The sequence below is a fragment of the Myotis lucifugus genome, unplaced genomic scaffold (genome assembly GCF_000147115.1).
Source record: "Myotis lucifugus unplaced genomic scaffold, Myoluc2.0 scaffold_156, whole genome shotgun sequence".
Taxonomy (NCBI): domain Eukaryota; kingdom Metazoa; phylum Chordata; class Mammalia; order Chiroptera; family Vespertilionidae; genus Myotis; species Myotis lucifugus.
The window spans coordinates 2,844,110-2,858,788 of NW_005871204.1; the positions used below are offsets into that span (position 1 = coordinate 2,844,110).

A 14,679-nucleotide genomic window follows, 5' to 3' on the forward strand; every position below is an offset into this window, starting at 1 on the left:
CCAGGTTTGATTCCGGCCAAGGGAATGTACCTTGGTTGTGGGCTCAATCCCCAGTAGGAGTTGTGTAGGAGGCAGTTGATTGATGTTTCTAACTCTCTATCCCTTTCCCTTCCTCTCTGTAAAATCAATAAAAATATATTTTTTAAAAATTTTAACTTGGCGTATTCTAGGGCCATGACAGTAACATCTGTAAGGGCTTCAAGGTTCCCGAGCTCAGTCCCCAGTGTGGGGCGTGCAGGAGGCAGCCAATAGAACAGTGATGGCGAACCTATGATACTGACACGCGAACTCATTTTTTTGGTTGATTTTTCTTTGTTCAATGGCATTTAAATATATAAAATAAATATCAAAAATATAAATCTTTGTTTTACTATGGTTGCAAATATAAAAAAGTGGCTATATGTGACACGGCACCAGAGTTAATTTAGGGTTTTTCAAAATGCTGACATGCCGAGCTCAAAAGGTTCGCCATCACTGCAATAGATGATTCTCTCATCGCTGATGTTTCTCTCTCTCCCTCTCCCTTGCTCTCTGAAATCAATAAAAATATTTATATTTTTAAAATGACTCTTTCCCACTTGAAGTAACAAAAACCATCATAGATTTTCCTATATAAGAGAGAGTGCTTAGGCTACACAAAATTAAATGAGTACTGAAGACTAGGTATTTTCACTAAATAAAAATAAATGGTTAGTTAATAAAGGTTATGTATAACTGAGAACCAAAAAATTTGTGTATGTGTATCACATTTGATTTGGACTTATGTTAACCAAGATAATTATTTCATTAATGTTTAAGGTCAATCAGTAGTTAAGTTGAAACAACTCTATACTGAAAGTACAATCATCCATACCCATTAAGTTACAAGTAACAAATCACTAAAAAAGGTAAGACGTAAGTAATGGTTCAAATTTTTATTTTGATGCACAGTATGAGAAATGTACTTTTAAAACAACTGAATTTTATGGAGAATGAACAGCAAATAAGTTAGACCCATGTTAAAATGAAAGGTCAGCTAAATGTCTAAATTTAAGGATATAAGAACCACAGCTCAACTTCGATTCCACAGTCTTCTTTAAGAAGTCGAAGTCTTTCAAACAACTTTGCTATGAACTGGTCCAGAGCATAACAGCATATAGGAATGCTTAACAAGGGTGGTGATCAGGGACACGTTTCCTGCAAGGATTATACAACATACACTTTAGAAAAAAGTTAATAGTGAGAATGAAAAGCATGATTGTAACCAAAAGTTTTTATTATTAAGACCCTTATAACCCAATTCTAAGATGTTTTTACCTAACATCCCTCAATTATCATTTTATTAAGAAGACTTTATATCTATGAAATATGAAGGTCTATAGTAATTTAGCAGTTCTTAACTTCTTGTCCAAACAACCTACTTAAACAAACAGGTCATTTTCCAGAAAATGGTTAATATGTATTTTCCAAAAAATGGTTAATTCATGTTTGCAACTACTATGTGTTAGGGAATTTTACTAAAATAGTCAAAGACAGTTACTCTTAACCAGAAACTGTAAAATGACAAGGCTTAGGAGCCGCCAGATGAAAATCTCTGGATCACTATTCTAACTGAAGGAAAAAAAAAAAATCCAACAGGTAAGGTGGTGATGGGGTCAAGTAACTCGCCAATAGTACCTCTTACATGTTAAACTTTTATTCTCTCGTAACCATAGTGAATGGCTCAGGAAGGTGGCATGGTAGGGGTATTAGTGAAATTATTTACTTAATGCCTGTTCAAGAAGCTAGGACTTGAGAAACACTGCTTCTAATAAACACAACAGTTACTAGTAAGAGAAGCAGAAAAGCATGAATACAGACTCAAGGAGGATAGCATACTGGAATCATATAAAGAGATAAATCACAATTGCATTTAGTCATCTTTGATGGCACTACTTCCAAAAAAACTTTGTCAGCTTCTCCTTCTTACCAATTTTCCATTTCAAAATATGGGAACTGGTGAGGGAAGTGCTTCTCATTATCCTATCTTCCCAGTACCAGAAGCAGGGAATCTCTAGATTTTTCATTCCAGTCCTCTTTCCACTACATCACAGTAGATTTAAATACCATTTCATTTGTACTCTCTATATCCAAATCACTATTCTCTACTCTTTCCTTCCTCTAATAGTATTATGATAGTTGCCACTCACAGAAGTCAATGAAATGAATAATGCAGGGTTCTGCACAAAAAAAGTCCTTTGGGCTTTTAAGGCACAATTTCTTAGTAGCATTCCAACTTCCTTCCTATTACTCCAGATTAACTCCCTATGCTCCTGTCTAAAACCAACTCCTACTTTTATTCTCTGATCTCCCATTCCTTCTTGCAGCTACTTAGTGGACAGATCCCCTTTTCTGCATCTATCATTTCCTCTCTAGGAAATCGCTCCCTCTTAAGCTGAATTTTCAATGTCAAGACCCATACACCTCCTCTAGCTACTATCCCACTTATCTGCTCCCATTCACAGAACTCCTCAAAAAAGCGGTCTATATACACTTTCTCCAATTCCTCTTTTCCCACCCCCTCCATTCCACTAAAACTAGTTGTCAAGATTACCAATGGCCTGTGATTAAATAATTTTTTCTAATATTTTTTAAATTGATTTTAGTGAGAGGAAGGAGGGATAGAGAGATAGAACCATCAATGTGAACTATCAATTGGCTGCCCCCTACTGGGAAATGAACCTACAACCTGGGCTTGTGTCCTGACCAGGAATCGAATCATGACCTCCCGGTTCATGGGCCAACACTCAACCACTAAGCAATACTGGCTGGGCATTAAATCCAATTTTTAAGGTCAATTATCAGTCCTTATTTTACTTGACCTATTTGCATCATTTTGACAGTTGATCACTCCTCCTTCCTAAATCCTTTCTTCACTTGGCTTCTGGATACTCATTCTCTTGATTTTTCCTCCCACTGCAGTAGCAACCCCCCACTATTCCCACCTTTTGTATTATGGAAAATCTCAAATATAAAAGCAGAGATTATAGCATGAATCCAGTTTGAATCTTTCCAAACTGGAATTCTTCAGTGCTCAGTCCTTAAAACTGCTTTCCTTTTTTAATTACATTCACTCCCTTGGGGACTGGGCCAGTCTAATGGCTCTAAATAACACCCATAGGCTGACAACTCCTACATTTATAACTATAGCTCCAACTTTCTCCTAAACTACAAAATCAACTACCCAACTCAACTATCAAAAGACATCTCAAATTCCCAAATTGAAATCCCCTTCTTCCCTCCCAAAGCCATCTTAGATAAGAGAAATTCCATTTCTCCCTATAAAAACCTTGAATTAGCCACAATTCCCTTTCCTCTCACTTCTTGCATCCAACCCATAATCAAATCCTACCTTCAAAGTATGTATCTTTTACCAACCACTTGTCACCATCACCTTCACTTCTACCTCGTGGTCCATGCCACCATTCCCTCCCATCTCCCTGAACCATCACTAACAGGTAAAAATAAATGATTTTGGTAACTATTAATAAGAGTAACTAAAATTATTAACTGAATATTCAAAAGTTAAAATTTTCTTGCCATTTAATCATTTTAATGTGAATGACTTTGAAAAGAATTTGACATCTTAGAAAAGCTGATATAGGAACATGCAAGAAACTCTGCTCATTATGTGCTTAAGAATGTCGGTATGGCCCTAGCCAGTTTGGCTCAGTGGATAGAGTGTCAGCCTGTGGACAGAAGGATCCCGTGTTCAACTCCGGTCAAGGGAACATGCCTGGGTTACGAGCTCAACCCCAGTAGGGGGCATACAGGAGGCAGCCGATCAATGATTCTCTCTCGTCATTGATGTTTCTATCTCTTTCTCCCTCTCCCTTTCTCTCTCAAATCTATAAAAATATATTTAAAAAAAAAATGTCAGTATGGCCCTAGCGGGTTTTGCTCAGTGGATAGAGCATCGGCCTGCGGACTGAAAGGTCAAGGGCACATGCCCAGGTTGTGGGCTCGATCCCCAGTGGGGGGCATGCAGGAGGCAGCTGATCAATGATTCTCTCTCATCACTGATGTTTCTCTCTCTCTCCCTTCCTCTTTGAAATCAATACAATAAAGGAACTACAGGAAACTCATCATTCTAAAAAAAAAAATAATGTCAGTATGGAAAAGTGTGCCCAGAACGGAAATGAGTGGAGCTGATCCATTATAAGATATCAGCTCTTCCCCTGCCCCCAAGCTCTCTGGTTCTTGACCTTTCCAAACCTGGCTTTTTATGTGACTTTCAATCCTGAGAGCTCCCTGTGTCACCATACCCTACTCCCCTAAGCTTTTCTGGCTTAAATCTAAGAGTTGTGATTACATATTTTAAATAACTTGCGTAATTCTTTTATCTAGGCAAAAATGGCTACACTTTCTATCAACTACCATATCAAATATATGCAGCTACCTGTTTGTTCCCATGTCAATAAAATTTTTTCTAAGAAATGTTTTATATTTTATAAAGTGCTCCAATACCTTGGTGCTGCTTTGATGATATTATCCACACGCAGAATCACCTCTGCTGCTTCAGCTGCACTCAGAAGAACTTGCCGTTTCACTTGGAAACTTTCTGTTATGCCCAGTACTGCCATATCGCCAATAGTACCTTCCTTCATATCTGGAAAGAAAAAGTTTATACTAAATAAACTATGGTTTTAACAAGTATCAAAACATCACTAATGACTTTTAAGAAATGAAATTAATCCTGTCACAAATAATAAAATTACAGCACCTAATGACTCAAGTCTATGACTCAAGAAAAGCCTTTTAAAAAATCAAAACATTAACTACTAATTATTTGCATTAATGGAAAACTACTAAGTCAAATAATGAAAATTTTATACAAAACTTTATACTAGATCACCTGCCTATCTTGAACATATATATATAAAATTATTACAGAAAATTTGCTCACTAATTACCATAATTCTTAAGCACTAGAATAGAGAATTTAGAAATCAAATATTTTTCTTCTTGTGAGAATCCTAACCTCATCTTCATACAGATCATTATTCATCAGCTCTCTTGTCCAATGGCTGGATTACTTACCCTCTAAGACTGTTCCTATAACATCCTGAATAGTTTGTTGGGATATTTTTCTATCTGAATTAAATTTGCCTTTTTGGCCACTTTTATCTATGTATCAGAGATCTGTATTGAAGAATGTCTCAGAATAATCTACTGTGAGATTAGGAATTGATACTGATTTTATTACAATAAGTATAGCGAAGTTTACACACTTATTTCAGAATGTAAGTACTGTTTATGTACTTAAATTCTATAGTCATAATATAACAAACTAGTTACAAGTCTTTTAACTAGATTTATACCCTTTATGGAGTAACAAAGTTTGGCAGTGTTGAGAATATGAAGTAAAACATTTTCCTAGATTATGTAATGCAGGAGTCTTTTATATGGTTACCATGATAATTCATTTTTTTAAAAAGGTAAAGAACTTGGTAAAAGTTATTCTTAACTACTACAAGGTCCCAATTGATTTCTTACCCAGTCCAGCAGTTGTATTGCCTTCACTATGGGCAGCTCGGAGCTGTGCCACCAGATCTGCACTGTCATAGCCTGCGTTGTCAGCTATAATAGTAGGCAACTATGAAGTGGAGAAGACAAATGGTTACTATCTATTCTAGTATAATTCATTTATGCCTGCCCTGGCCGGTGTTGTCGAGTGGTTAGTATCAGCCCAAGCACCAAAGGGTCGAGGGTACAATTCCTGATCAAGGGCATGTGCCTGGGTTGTAGGTTAGATCGCTGGCCCCGGTTGGGGCAAAAAATATCCTTGGGTGAAGATTAACAACAACAAAAACAAAAAACATTTATGCCTAACTAGGATAGCTTTTTAAAAATACATAACACTGTAAAATCTGCTTCCCTTTAATCACTACTCAAAGAGGATAAACTTCAGAATCAAATTTGGTTATTTTAATCCCCACTTGAGGATATTTTTCCCATTGATTTTTAGAGAGTGAAAGGGAGAGACAGACAGAGAAACACCGATGTTAGAAGAGACACATCGATTGCTTGCCTCCCACATGCCCTTGACCAGGGCCGGAGCCTGCAACCGAGGTACATGCCCTTCACTGGAATTGAACCCAGGACCCTTCATTCTGCAGGCCTACGCTCTATCCACTGAGCCAAACCAGCTAGGGCCAGAATCAAATTTTTTTGTTTTGTCAATCCTCACCCAAGGATATTTTTCCATTGGTGTTTAGAGAGTGAAGGGGGGGAAGGGGAGAGAAAAAGAAACATCAATGTGAAAAAGAGACATCAATTGGTTGCCTCTAGCACAAGCCCTGACCGTGTGCAGGCTGATGCTCTAACCACTAAACCACACCAGCCAGGGCCAGAATCAAATGTAAAAGTAGTGTGAACCAGTTCTTTTTCTTAAAGGCAAGAAAATAAACATTTTGTGTCCAAGTTATAAAAATACTAGTGCCCCGTTGCATGGATTCGTGCACATTAAGAAGAAATTACATAGAAGGTGACTGGCGGGGCGGGACTGGGCGAGACAGACTGGACACACCCTGGAGCCAACCTCCCGTGGTCCCTCCCTGGCCAGCCACACCTCAAAGGGCGTCTGCAGAGTGAGTGGGGTCCCTCTGGCAGGTGGGGTCCCTTGGCCTGGCCTGCGGGGATCAGGCTAAAACCAGCTCTCTGACATCCGCCAAGGGGTCCTGGATTGCCAGAGGGCGGTTCTCGGGTGATGCACCGAGAATTGGGCTCCCTCCTCTCTGGTGCCAGGGTGCGTCACCCAAGAACCGCAGCTGCCCAGTCACCACAGCTGCCAAGTCACCGCAGCTTGGCAGCTCCTGCGTTGAGTGTCTGCCCCCTGATGGTCATCAAGTGTCATAGCTACTGATCAGATGGTCAGACGGTTGCTTAGCCTTTTATATATATAGATATTTAATTAAAAACCATCAAAACCAACAAAATTTAAGTTCAGATCTCTTATTTTTAACTTACCATTCTCAGTGCTTTAGCATAAGACTCCATTGCAACAGCTTCTTTACCTGGTGTTTTATTGGCAAGCTGTGACACAGCATGAGCCATCAGCATCTCTGAACAGCCTATGGATTAAAAATTAAATAAAATACCATTATGCTTAGTTGTCTCGAAGACACTAAATTACTGACTTCCCTTAGATATATCAAGCATTTGAAAATTAAGTGCAAAGGCAATATATAGTTTCTATAAGAACCATTAAAAACCACTTACAATTTATACTATACTTTAAGAAATAAAATGTTTTACCTCCTCCATAAACTGTTCTAGAATCCTTCACAGTTTGTGCAAGAACACAAAGAGCATCATGCAAAGATCTTTCCGCTTCATCTAAAATTTGTTGAGTGGCACCACGAAGAACAATAGTGCAAGCCTCACCTAATGTTAAAAAATAATATGTCACAATGAGCATTTAATTATAAAACATAAAAATTTGCCTTCTATCATTTATGTAAGTGTTGGTTATATTACTTTGTTTTGAAACTGATATGTCTTCCACTGTTACACATTCTCTACCAGCAACCCTTGTTCATAACAGTTCTAAATTATCTAAAAAACAAGTATGTTGAAAATGCACTGTTCCCAAAGATAAGAATATAAGGCTGACCTCAAAAGAGATTAAAATTAACATATGGCATACTTCACAAGAATTAAGACACATCATATTCTAGTAACTATATGACTGTTTTGTGTGTGTTTTTTTTTTCATTTCAACAGAGCCTAGCAAAGATTTAGGAACCTAAACCAGGATCTACATGGTCACTCACCAAGGGCTACCCCAGAAAAGTGAATGAGCGTGTCTTCTCCAATCATGACTTCCTCAATAAGCTTGCAACTTCCAAGCTTCACAAGTTCTGGATGGTCAAAGGTAGAGGCAATTTCACCACCTACGAACATAATTAAATACAAAACAGGTTTAAAACTTGTTTTTTAACAAGCAGTAATGGACAGATAACGTTTTAAAAAATTGATTACTTATTATATGCCAACCACTGTTTGAAGCACCTATGAATTGGTTTAGACTTTATAACAACCTAATGAGATAGGTTCCATTATCGTTTAGAAATGATAAAATTAAGGCAAAGAGATGTTTCGTTTCTTATCCAAGGCTACACAGCTTGAACAAATAAGGTAAAGCTAGGTAGGATTCAAGTCCAAGCAGTCTGGCCTCAGACCTATATACACATACTGTATACTACAACCCACACCCTGAAAGGTTAAACTGAAACTTCAACATTTACCTTTAAGTCAGAATTTAAATACAGATTCTCTTCTGAATCCAGTCTAGAAGACCAGTACTCCTATGACCCAATTTCTCAAAACAAAAATGAGAATATTTGACTAGTCCTATTATGTCAACAGTATTATGACAACAGATGTACAATTTTTGGAACCAGCTTAAACAGGGAGCACTTGATATCTGCTAATTATCACAATAACTGAAATGTCTGAGAGTTCCTGTAATGCCTAGAAAAGGAGGAAATACATAGAGAATTTCCAAGAGCAAACTTAATTGAGGTGTCAACAAAATAAACTTTGTTTTCTAGACTTGAGACCCAAAAGATGTTTGGGATATCATATCCCAAAAATGAGACTAATTTGACTTTTGAGAATTTTCACTTATCCTATACTCACTCATTCTACATCTGCTTACAAGGTACTTCTTGACATTTGTAAGAACCAATTTCACACACTTTGACAACATACAAGCTAATAGAATGGGAGCCACCCTGGGGTCAAATTCAGTTGGTGTGCTTAGTGCAGCAAATTTTTTTCTGAGTATATGTCTCAATTTCATGTACAGGATCAACTTATGATATCAACTTATCCCATGAATGTGCTGTCATTCACATTTCTAATGTCTTTAATTTTGTCACAATAAAGGAGGAATTACATAAACATGAGCACCTCAAGTTTAATCACCTTAAGCATCAAGTGTGCAATGGCTTTAAAGAACTTTAATTAGAACAGGTAAACCCACTTCAAAGCAATTAATAAAAGAAAAACGCTTCTTTTTAGGTCAAAAGATTATGCTTCCCAGGTTATTAAAAATGGCTGAAGGAAACGAAACAACAAAAAAGGAAAAAAAAATGGCTGAAGAAACAACAAAAAGAGGGAAAAAAATGGCTGTAGAATTCTGAGATGAGACTAATTCTACTCTACATTAATTAGTATCCTTTAATTATTTCTAATACTCATGGCAGTTCCAAATTGAATTCAACATTCCCGTGGCTTTACTTCCCAAACCCCAATCTCCTCAATTCTCACTGCCAGATCCCAACCCAACTTTCCAACCTATTCATCCATTTTCAAGAACATGAAAATTCAAATAGAAGTTTTTAATACTTAACCTTATCTGTAAACACAATTTCTATTTCACACAACTGGGATATCACTCATAACTGGTGTTGGAGTATACTAACTTTTCATCATACATTGCCGAACTGTTTCACACTATTTCAACATTTATTGCTTTCAGAAATGTTTAAAAAATAATAAAAACAATGTTTAAATTCCTGACCCACTCTTTGGTATATTGTTAAGTGTTCAGTAAATATTCTATCATAATTGTACCACCATGCAGGACACAAAACATTAAACTACTCACTTAGCACTAGAAATAAATAAGTTAATAAACTACATAAGACATATCCTTTTTTTAAGCTCCAGCTTATAGATAGACTTTATGTTTAGAACAGTGGTCCTGTGAGTTTGAGAAATAATGTAGTATGAATCTTTAAAACAACACAACAAAAAGAAATCTATACCAACAGTAAGCCTGACATGTAATTTAATTTCTATAATAAATAAAAACATAATACACTAGTTAGACTGGATGACCTTCCGGACGAGGGCTGCGAGGGAAGGCTGGGTCCAGATGCCAGAGGGAAGCTGGTGCCGGCAGCCAGGGCTAGAAAGGCCTACTCTTGCATGAATTTCGTGCATCAGGCCTCTAGTGTTAAATATAATGTGTTGACCAGCATGGCTCAGTGATTGAGCGTCGACCTATGAACCAGGAGGTCATGGTTCGATTCCTGGTCGATCAGGGCACATGCCCAGGTTACTCAATCCCCAGTGGGGGGTGTGCAGGAGGCAGCAGATCAATGATTCTCTCTCCTCATTAATGTTTCTCTCTCCCTCCCTCTCCCTTCCTCTCTGAAGTCAATAAAAATATATTTTAAAAATAATAATGGAGGTGGGAGCAGGTGGGTAGAGGTCAATGGTGGAAAAAGGAGACATATGTAAAACTTTCAACAACAATTTTAAAATAAATAAACAAACAAACAAACAATGTAACTAAAGATATCCAAAAAGTTTAAATCAGATTTCAGAATAACGGTTTATACTCCAAACTCCTTAAAGGGATTTCTTTGTACTCTCAGCAATGAGTTACATATATAGTTGACCCTTGAACAACAGGGTTTGAACTGCATGGGTCCACTTATGAGTGAACTTAAAAAACTGGATACGTGCAGTCCAAACCCATGTTATTCAAGGGTCAAGTTTTTCCATTGCAGTTGGGTATGAAGGGCTATTATGTTTTTGTGAATTCAAGTTATATGGGATTTTTGACTGCCCAGGGTTGGGAGTTGACTCCCCTAATCTGCCCTGTGTTGTTTGAGCCAACTGTACTAAAACTCAATAAATCCAAGAATGATTATTATGTTTGAAAGAAATTAATGACTTTTCCCCATACCTGTGACAAGAGCCAGGCGTTCTACACCTGCAAAATCTGCATGTTCAATAGCCATAACACCAGCAGCACCAAAGAGCTGTTCAGGATAATTATAAATTAATTGCCTATAAATAAAATACATAAATACATTGTTACTTCACAAGATAAAATACATTAGACTAAAAAAAAAAATCTTTACCGCAACAGAAATCAAAGAAATGCAAATTAGAAGATACCATTTCTCAGCTGTACAATAATTTATAAATTGTAATACATCCATGCTAGTATTAAAAACAGGTGTTCCTTTACACCAGTGGTTCTCAACCTTCCTAATGCTGTGACCCTTTAATACAGTTCCTCATGTTGTGGTGACCCCCAATTTCATTGTTACAAATTGAACATAATTAAAGCATAGTGATTGCCCTGGCTGGTTTGGCTCAGTGGACTGAGCGTCGGCCTGCGAACTGAAGGGTCCCGGGTTCGATTCCGGTCAGGGGCACATGCCTGGGTTGCGGGCTCGGTCCCCAGTGGGGAGCATGCAGGAGGCAGCCGATCAGTGATTCTCTCTCATCACTGATGTTTCTATCTCTCTCTTCCTCTCCTTTCCTCTCTGAAATCAATAAAAATATATTTTTTAAAAAAGCATAGTGATTAATCTCAAAAACAATATGTAATTATATATGTGTTTACCTATGGCCTTAGGCGACCCCTGTGAAAGGGTTGTTTGACCCCCAAAGGGGTCTCGACCCAAAGGTTGAGAACCGCTGTTTACACAGTCAAACCTCAGTTCTTGAACGTCTTCCATCTTGAAAAATTTGATTCTGGACTAAGTTGTTCAGGGAAAAAATGTGTTAAGTTGTCAAGCCAAGCTTCTTGTTGAGGAACCAAACTTTAGACCTGACAACGCTTTCAGCATGACAAAAAAGGTCTCAGGCAACCAAGGAGAGAATGCTTTTGATGCTGGGTCAGTCTATGATTAGCACAATTTTAAAACATAAAGAGGCCATTAAGAGTGCTAATGTTGCTAAGGGTGCGAAAGAAATGACGACAGGTAATTGAAGAGGTAGAAAAACTGTTGATTTGGATAGCAGTTAGCCAGTGACAGCATTTCAGAGGCAGCCATATATGAAAAAGCAAAGATGCCTCATACTGACTTCCTGAAACTCTTGGAATGAGTGCTAAGTTATTCATGTAAGGCTAGAAGGGGGTGCTTAGATAAGTTTTTTTTTAAAGTGATTATATACTAAACAATACATTAGACATGTACTATATAAAACAAAGGCTAAAAAGGAATCATTTGAGAATCTGGAACTAAGGATTAATTCAATTTACATTATTTCTAATGGGAAAAAATGATTCCATTTTCGAACAAATCACTTTCCAAACAGCCTTCCAGAATGAATTAAGTTTAAGAACCAAGGTTCCACTGTATTGCTACTGGTAGTATAAACTGGAAAGCAATTTAACAGTAATGCAACAAAACCATGCCAATATTCATATGCTTTAATTCCACTCCTAAGAATCTACAAGAAAATTTGGTATTAAAGCATGTAATGATGATATCTGTAATAATTTTTACATAGAATAACAAAATTTGCCAGTGATGCAATGTCCACTAGGAGAGTGCTTGTATAAATCACAATTTACAAATTATAGAAAGTCTGTAATTCTAAGTAAAAACTATAGATTTAAAAGATGAGGTACAAGTTTACAGCTTATGAAATTAGACTACCACACATACAGACACACACAAAAGTCAACTTTTGTAAAGGAAAGACTTTCTGACTAAGACCCTAGATTGTTACTTCTTTATACTTTTCTATTTTCCAAAATGAACATATATTACTAAAAAGCAAAATTATAATTAGTATACACTAATCCACTGCTAGGCAAAATGTCTTATCAGATTCACAGATTACATAGTTTAGAAACTTACTTTTAAAAAGCCCACAAACATTTAGCCTAAAACAATTATTTTTCATTAAATATTATCTCTCAAAGTTAACTGCAGCCATTTCACTGAAATGTGATGTTCCTCTTGGTATTTTCCCCTTTCAAAACAATCCATAAAAGCCTTCGTTACTGACAATTAAGAATACATGAAAAAGGTTTACATATATTTTTTCATACAAATTAAAAGAAAAGCCCTGCCCTAGCTGGTTTGGCTCAGTGGGTAGAGCGTCGGCCTGCAGACTGAAGGGTCCCAGGTTCTACAATTCCAGTCAAGAGCACATGCCCAGGTTGCAGGCTCGATCCCCCGTAGGGGGCATGCAGAAGGCAGCCGATCAATGATTCTCTCTCATCATTGATGTTTCTCTCTCCCTCTCCCTTCCTCTCTGAAATCAATAAAAATATATTTTTTAAAAAAGCCCTACAAATTCTTAATATTTTCATCTCTTCATTGTTTTATCTCTATGCTTTTAGCTTTTTGCTACTTCAAACTCCCATCATTTAATACGAAATTAACTCACTCCTCCAAATACATGTATACTATAGCGAAAACTATAGCATATCTGCCAAATCAGAAAATTGTTACTGTTAACATAAAAAGGGTTAGTAAAGTACAATCACTAAATATCACTAAAATCATTGTAATGCAAATGCCTTGTGTACAATTATATTTCTATCTGGGAAAAAAAAGCAGTTCCTAAATAAATCACTAATTCCATATAAAGTATTTCCATAAGCCTTTTTAGGAAAAAAAATCCTTTCTTAGATCGTTACAAATATTGTTGGCACAAGAATGCACAGACCTGTTAATAAAGCAATTTATCCCATGCTTAAGAATACGTTCAACTTTCTCCTTCATTTTTTCCTTTTCTGCTTGTTCTATTTCAGCAACCTTTGCTGTAGAATCAACTCTTACACGGGAACCAAATATCTAAGAGGAAAGCAGAAAAATAGTATCACTTTCATTACTCTTCAGAGTTCTGTAGCATATATATACATTTTTATGGAAACACACCAAAAAATGTGTGCATGTGCATATATTTATATATATTCTAACCTCTATGGTACAATGGATTCCCAGCCCAAGTTTATAGCAGCTAGCAACTAGTTTTAAGAACTGTAAACATACCTTTATTTTGTCTGTATCCATACCAGTATTTGCAATAAGAATTTTAGCATTTTCAATTCGCTTTGGTTGATTTACTCCAATTTTTTTATCCAACAGAAAGCCTACAATATAAGGATAGTAAAATACTTCAAGGTTGAATTAATAACTCTTACAAAGTTGTCTGCTTTATCAAATTACTTTCAAAGAATGCATTTAAATCTAATTTAAGACTTTAATGCTTAGACTAAGTCTAAGCTCCTAGAACCTAGATTCTATAAAGCAGTGGTTCTCAACCTTGGCTGCACATTAGAATCACCTGGGAATCTTTTTAAAATCCTGACTTCTGGGCCTCATCCTCCGGAAATTCTGTTTCTTTGTTATGGGGTGAGGCCACAACATTAATAACAAAGAAACAGAATTTCCTGAGGATGAGGCCCAGAAAGCAGGATTTTAAAAAGATTCCCAGGTGATTCTAATGTGCAGCCAAGGTTGAGAACCACTGCTATAAAGCATTTCAATAGAACAGTGATCACAAAAATCAATGTAGTAGGTCATTTAAAAAACACTATATGAAATGGAAAAAAAATTAGAGCACAGCACAAGTATTAAGAGTAAACACAGTATCTTGAAACTTTTATCAGATATACAGTATACTATATACACAGGAATGTGGGTTGCAATGTAAAAGTATTAAGTTCACTATTATTAGCTTAAAACCAACACAAAAGAAAACAAGTTGTGAATATTTAGATACACAATGTACTGTTAGAAATTACTGAGATAAGCCAGTCAGAGAAAGATAAATACCTCATGATTTCACTCATTTGTGGAATATAGAGAACAACATAGACTGATGAACAGGGACAGATCCAAAGACAGAGAAACAGTGTTCAGACTATTAATACCAGAGGGAAAGTAG

General features: G+C 36.7%; 1 protein-coding gene across 1 annotated transcript in view; it reads right to left on the minus strand.

Moving 5' to 3' along the window:
* Positions 1-899: 899 nt before the first annotated feature.
* CCT2 (chaperonin containing TCP1 subunit 2) overlaps positions 900-14,679 on the minus strand; it is a 21,775-nt gene continuing 7,995 nt past the window's right edge. The window contains exons 8-16 of the mRNA XM_006095477.3: positions 13,782-13,882; positions 13,456-13,583; positions 10,724-10,827; positions 7,794-7,913; positions 7,276-7,404; positions 6,988-7,091; positions 5,515-5,614; positions 4,486-4,627; positions 900-1,176 (exon numbers count right to left, since the gene is read on the minus strand). Coding sequence (XP_006095539.1) covers positions 1,146-1,176; positions 4,486-4,627; positions 5,515-5,614; positions 6,988-7,091; positions 7,276-7,404; positions 7,794-7,913; positions 10,724-10,827; positions 13,456-13,583; positions 13,782-13,882 — 959 coding nt within the window. The 3' untranslated portion in view covers positions 900-1,145. The remainder of the gene's footprint in view (positions 1,177-4,485; positions 4,628-5,514; positions 5,615-6,987; positions 7,092-7,275; positions 7,405-7,793; positions 7,914-10,723; positions 10,828-13,455; positions 13,584-13,781; positions 13,883-14,679) is intronic.